Here is a 6656-nt window from a genome sequence, read left to right as displayed (position 1 = left end):
AAAAGACACTTAAGGTCGTGCTCAACTTCCTTAGCAATCAGGGAAATGCAAATCAAAACAACTTTGAGATATCATCTTACACCTGTCAGAATGGCTAAAGTCAAAAACACCAAGGATAGCCTTTGCTGGAGAGGCTGTGGAGGAAGGGGTACCCTCATCCATTGCTGGTGGGAATGCAATCTTGTGCAACCACTGTGGAAGTCAGTGTTTCGGTTTCTCAGGAAAACCTACCCCTGGACCCAGCAATACCACTCTTGGGAATTTACCCAAGAGATGTTCTATCACATGTCAAAAGCATTTGTTCAACTATGTTCATAGCAGTATTATTTGTAATAGCCAGAACCTGGAAACAACCTAGATGCCCTTCAATGGAAGAATGGATGAAGAAAGTATGGAATATATACACATTAGAGTACTACGCTGCGGTAAAAAACAATGACTGTTCAATTTTTAAATATATTTCCGAAGGTTAAATTTTTCAAGTAAATGCATAAACTGTCATTTATTTTCAGAAATTTCATCCTTTTTTTCTGTTTTAATTATATTGTATGTGCTTTTAAGGGACAGTGATAGGTTATATATTTTCCTTTACTTGACTTTAATTTGTTGAGGCAAACACTTTTCTGATCCTCAAATGATTCTTTCTTTGCTACTTTCTTCAAAGGATTATTGCTGAATTAAAAAAAAAACATCTCTACTTACAAAATGTTATTAGACCATAGTGCTGCAAGGATTCCTTCCCTAAAATTTCATGTATAGTTCAAGTATACAAGATTAATATATGGTAATCTTGTTACAGTATTTGAAAAATAATCCTTATTTGTTCATGGTTGGACTGCTATCCAACAATGGTAGAACTCTTGCATCACTTGTTCAAGACTCTATGTTCAATTTATACTCTGTAAAAATAATAAATCTATCAGTTAAATAGTTAATTAATAAAATTTCTGGAAGTCATATCTGAAATCCCATTGTGCTTATAGCTTTTCAGAGTACTATGTGATATATTCGGCTACTTAATTCATCAAGACCCTCAGTTGGAGAGGTAAGCATTGCTATTGGATGCTGATTGGAAACAAAGAAGAACATTGAGGAAAATAATGCAATCACTTTACATTTTTGATGTGGGAAAATATGAATCATGAATATGATGTGGGAAAATAGGAAACCAAAAGAATCATCAACAGGTACAATAACTGAACCGCTGAAATTGATTGATAGTATAACCTGTGCACCTGGAAAATATACGTGAAGAGAAGTCTGTGGTGTGACTATTCTATGTGTCTGGGAGAATGGTAACAATACACATTAACAGATTTGGTTAGCCTATGGGAATATAAATTCATGTTTTACAGATTAACTTGAAACTCTAGAAAGACTTCTTTTCAATATGGCATATTAACTTTGGACGTTGTACTCTGGGATCCAAAATTAAAACTAATGGTAAATAATTTAATAGTAAGATACTAATTAAACTGAGTATCATGATGCTGAAATAAAACAAAACAAGATGGGTCTAGTGTGAGTGAGTCACGCCAAATATTAGGAGTTGAAATAGGAGAAACCATCACTTTATATAAATAAAAACATGGAGAAAGGTTGAAGACAATTTTTCAGAAAACTGCTTGAGAAAATGCCAGACTGAATGTAGTTGCAGTCATCAGAAGGACTTGTTTGCAACGAATCATAAAGAGCAGAGTTCAGTGTTCTCACATCACTAGAAGAAATCTGGAAAAGGACTGATGGCTTTGGTGAAGTTGGTCAACATGCGCACTGAGTGCTGGGCTTTGTTCAAGTTTCCACTGTGCTGCATGTAAGACATGGGCTTTATGCATCATAGCTGCAGCACTCTTAAAAACAACAATAGCATGAACTACAGAAATGAAACAAGGAGCAAAGATACATTTTGTCCATAGGAAGGTCTTTTTCCCTATTTAGAGGAAATGGCTTTCTGGAAAATTACTGATTTGGAATTACATGCCCAAATTTCAATGAAAAATAGAAATTTCACTACATGTTCAAAAATAAACCCAGACTTCCTGTTCCTGGTGTGAGATAAAGCTGTAATCTTTAAAAAGTGGAGTTGGAGATCATTAAAGGACAGGAGAGCAAGTGGTTATGAGAGCTTCATGAAGCCAAGAAGCCAAAGCATTAGAAATATACAAAAACAAATTAATAAAATCAGAACTGAATCCTGGAGAGAAATACAGTAAAGCAGTGAGTAAAAATTTATTGCTATAGAAAATATCCAGAATAGTTTCTTTCAAGGAACATGGTGTCCATGGCAATTATATGATAAGACTGACTGAATGGACACCAAGGATTGCTGAGAAATGTCTGGCAATAGAAAAGAATAGTTACAGTGGACATCACTTCAGAGATTTTTATCTTAATGAGCTTATAATAGCTATAGGATACATAAGCTGGAAGGTGTTTGATTGGAAGGAGTTTGGGATATATTTAAAAGTACCAATCATAATAGCATATTTCTGTAGTCAAAAGAAATGAATATGTTTTCCAAATTTCTAAATGTAAATCCTGAACCTGATACTTTATAGTTCTGTAAATGTGGAGTTTATTTTTTAACATATAAATCTAGAACAAGAATAAAGAATGTATACAGGATTTCACATGGTTTAAGATTTAATGGACTTGCTAAGCATATCTGCACAAGAGAAGTACATAATAAATGTTATATATTGATATATAATTAGACAACTAATAACGTGTACTTTTACATTCACTAAATTTGATGTCTAAGCAGGACCATGATAAAAGTGTCACAAACTAATTTTTTTTTAATCATCTCAATTTGGGTAGTAACATTCATAAAAACTGTATAGAAAAAGGAAAACATACACATGTAAGACATGAATTATTTAAAAATAACCTACAAGAAACATTAATGCAAATATCACATTGGTGTAGGCATATCTTTAGGTAAGATTCCAAAACTACACTACAGTGAAAACAAAAATGATAAATCAGATCTATATAACAAAACAAAAATAAAACTAACCAAAAGGAAGGAATAAAATAGAATAATACGAACATTCATCAGTAATATTAAGAAAGTCAAAATGGTATAAATTCTCCCCTGGGGAAAAAAAACTATTCAATTTGAAAGTCACGGGGCAATGAGAATGAATGTCACTTCAAAAGAAAACAAATACAGATGCCCAAATGACATGTAGAAAAATATTCACTATTGGGGATATTGAGATGGTTCAATAGAAAAGACCATCTGCTGCTTTTAAAGGGGACCCATGTTAAATTCCTATTACCTACAAAGTAATTCATAGCCTGGAATAACTCAGGTATCAGAGGATCAAATGCCGTCTTCTAACTTCATTGGGAATTGCACATACGTGGAGCGATATAGATATGCAGACAAAATAGTCATATGCATAAAAGCAAAAAATAAATATTTTAAATCCTTTGTTAATACCATAAGTCATGAGTGAAACACAAATCAATACTACAATGCAATAACAGTATCATCCACTATCAAATCAAAATTATCCAGTGTTAATCAAGAATAAAGTAAAAGTTTAGTTTTATGCACTTGTGATGAGAATGTTCATGTAGCAGTTGTATTGAATCATAGACATTTCTCAAAAAGATAAAATAGAGCTGCCATATTTATCTACTATTTTACCTTGGGTTGTGTCTTAAGCAAACAAATTGAGCATACCGAATAGATACCTGATTTTACATATTTATGACTCTACTATTTACAATACCTTACACATAGAAATAACTATCATACAATTAAATAATAGTCATACAGAAAGGAATTGTGTCATTTGCAACATGATAGAAAAAAGTGCAAGGCACTGTTTAAAGGAACTGTCAGAGAGAGAAAACATGTCCAACTTCTCATCATTGGTAGAAAATGTTAAAGAAAAAGTAAGACTGTAGAAAAGTAACTAATAGTGATTTGTGAGTGAGAAAATGGGAGAGTTGAAAGACTGAAATGTACAAATGAAATATGTATAAAAATAGCTTTGTACCTCGACCTCCCTTTCACCAGTGAAACAAATTCATGAAAAAAAAAATTTGCAAAATATTACAAGAACACATTCTATGGATATATTTCTGTCATTTGAAGTGAATAGACACCTGAAAACATTTAGAAAAGAGTTCAGGGAACACATTTAGAAATGCTACAAAGCAAACCTACTATAAGAGAATGTCTGGCTGGAGAATAAATAGGAGAAAACCCATTTGCCTCCCTTTATCATATTTATGCTTGTGTTTCCTTAGGGGCACTACCATGAAAGCTTTATTATTTTTTTAGATGCTTATTCTTTTGCTATCCAACTCAAAGTTTTTTCTCCTGATTTTGATATTCAGAGAATCAAGGAGCTTCATAAGTTGGACATATCCTTTAGTAGCTAAGCTACAAATTTTCATCATATGCCTAGCATCAAGTGATTTGAAACTTCCCATGCCAATGGATCAACTAAATGACTCCATAGTTTCTGAGTTTGTGCTTCTAGGACTCTCTGGTTCTTGGAAAACTAGAGTTTTTTTCATGCTGACGTTCTCTACACTCTACTTAGGAATCATTGTTGGAAATCTCTTCATTGTCATTTTGGTCTTTGCTGACTCTTATTTACATTCACCTATGTACTTCCTGTTGGCCAACCTGTCTTTGAATGATGTGTGGGTTTCCTCAACCACCGTTCCAAAGATGATTTTAGATCTTCTGAAAGAACGTAAAATAATTTCTTTCTACAGTTGCATGACTCAGATCTTTTTTATCCACATTATGGGAGCAGGGGAGATGGTGCTGCTCATAGCCATGGCAATTGACAGGTACACAGCCATCTGTAAGCCTCTGCGCTACTTGAGCATCATGAGCCCTAAAATATGCATTTCATTTGTAATTGCTGCCTGGGTCACTGGTGTGGTCCATGCTCTGGTCCAGTTCTCTTTTGTTATAAACCTGCCTTTTTGTGGTCCTAACAAAGTAGACAGCTTTTACTGTGACTTCCCTCGAATCATACAACTTGCATGTACTGATGGAGACAAGTTTGAGTTTGTTGTTGCTGCCAACAGTGGCTTCATGAGCATGGGAACCTTCTTCCTGCTTCTCCTCTCCTATGTCTTCATTTTGGTCACCGTCTGGAAAAGGTCTTCAGGGGATTTGTCAAAGGCACTTGTCACTCTGTCAGCACACATCACTGTGGTTGTTCTTTCTTTTACTCCATGTATGTTTCTCTATGTGTGGCCTTTCCCTACATCATCAATTGATAAATACCTATTTATTGTTGACTTTGCTATCGCACCTGCCCTGAATCCTGTCATCTATACACTGAGGAACAAAGATATATTGGTATCAATCCAAAGATTATACAAAAGAGTTGGTTATGACAATTTTTGCTGAGTTAATCTGGTGTGGGAGCTCTAAAAGCATATGAACAACTGTATAATGTAAGTATCCACTAAGGCATATGTTCCATTACCTTGTAAGCAACACACATCCATTACCACAGACCATTAATGCCTTGCTCCTTTTTCTTTGAAAAATTAGAATACATAAGTATTCTAAAAATGCCGTATGGATAGATAAATTTTTAGTCTGTTCAAACAATCTATAGTGATAAAAAATTAACACCAAATTTGTTTGTGTAAATAAATTAATAATCACAATGAGTAGTTCTCTATAAAGGACTAGTGTTTCTGTAATTTAGTTTGTGTTGTCTCAAAAATGCATACAGAGTTTAAATTTGAAAGTGAATAATTTATTCAGAAGTGTGTCAGAGTCATCAGTGGGAAAGTGAGACATTAGTAGCTTCTACTAGCTCTGCCCTAAAGGTGACTATATAGATGATGCAATTTAGAATTATTTAAATTTAAGATAGAGTATCCAGTGTAGTTCTTTATTTTATAAATGCACATTATTTCTTTGATATGTCCAAACTGCCTCCTAGAAAATTTTCTCTGTGTGCTTTATAAAATCTGGAAAAATGGTCAAGCAGAGTGGATGATTAATACACTAAAAGAATCTAACAATCAAGTAAATTGAAGGTTACAGCTAAAGGCTAAGTATCTTATAAAACTACCCCTTAAATATTTTCAGTTTTATCATGCGACAATAAGTGATACACAGGCATGGAAAATTCTATCCTCTGAAAAATCTGTTATTTCATCCTTTTTTGAGTCTCTAAAGTACTGATGTTGGTGTTCTTTCATTCATATACACAGCCCAGCAAAGAAATGGCCAGTAAAGTAGTCTAAGGAGCAGGGTTAGATACCATCCTTATAAACTGATATCATCTGACTTCTCCAGAGACAAGAATAGACATCTGAGTTGAAATTAAAGTTCTAGGTAAACACAAAATAGTGTCATTATACACACATGAACAAATAAAATAATTCACAGAGTAAAAGAGTAACAAGGGGAACGAGGCATATCTGAGAAAAGGCCACTGGGATTGATCTTCATTTAAGGGTATAAAAGCTATTATCACTGCAAACAATACAGCATGAGTCTGAATGAAGAGGATTTCATCTTACTGGGTAAAGCAAGGATTCTGTTTTGGGTTGTTTCTGTTTTTGTTACTGTTGCTTTTTTTCACTGAATTTTTTAAATTCTATTAAGACTTTTTTCATATCGTTTTCCATCCATCTACTCCCTCCAGTTCTTC

At 33.8% G+C, this 6656-nt stretch overlaps 1 protein-coding gene across 1 annotated transcript; it reads left to right on the top strand.

Annotated features, from left to right (window-relative positions):
- Positions 1–4450: 4450 nt before the first annotated feature.
- On the top strand, positions 4451–5392 carry LOC142845224 (olfactory receptor 4F21-like). Its single transcript, XM_075963973.1, has one exon. The coding sequence runs from the start codon at positions 4451–4453 to the stop codon at positions 5390–5392; it is 942 nt and encodes a 313-aa protein (XP_075820088.1).
- The last annotated feature ends 1264 nt before the right edge of the window (positions 5393–6656 follow it).

The sequence above is a fragment of the Microtus pennsylvanicus genome, chromosome 2 (assembly GCF_037038515.1).
Source record: "Microtus pennsylvanicus isolate mMicPen1 chromosome 2, mMicPen1.hap1, whole genome shotgun sequence".
NCBI lineage: Eukaryota > Metazoa > Chordata > Mammalia > Rodentia > Cricetidae > Microtus > Microtus pennsylvanicus.
Note: the sequence above shows the minus strand (reverse complement) of the source record. Positions and strands in the feature narration are given on the sequence as shown.

Coding starts and splice junctions, on each gene's coding strand:
- LOC142845224 (XM_075963973.1), top strand. CDS start 4,451: ATGCCAATGGATCAACTAAATGACTCCATAGTTTCTGAGTTTGTGCTT.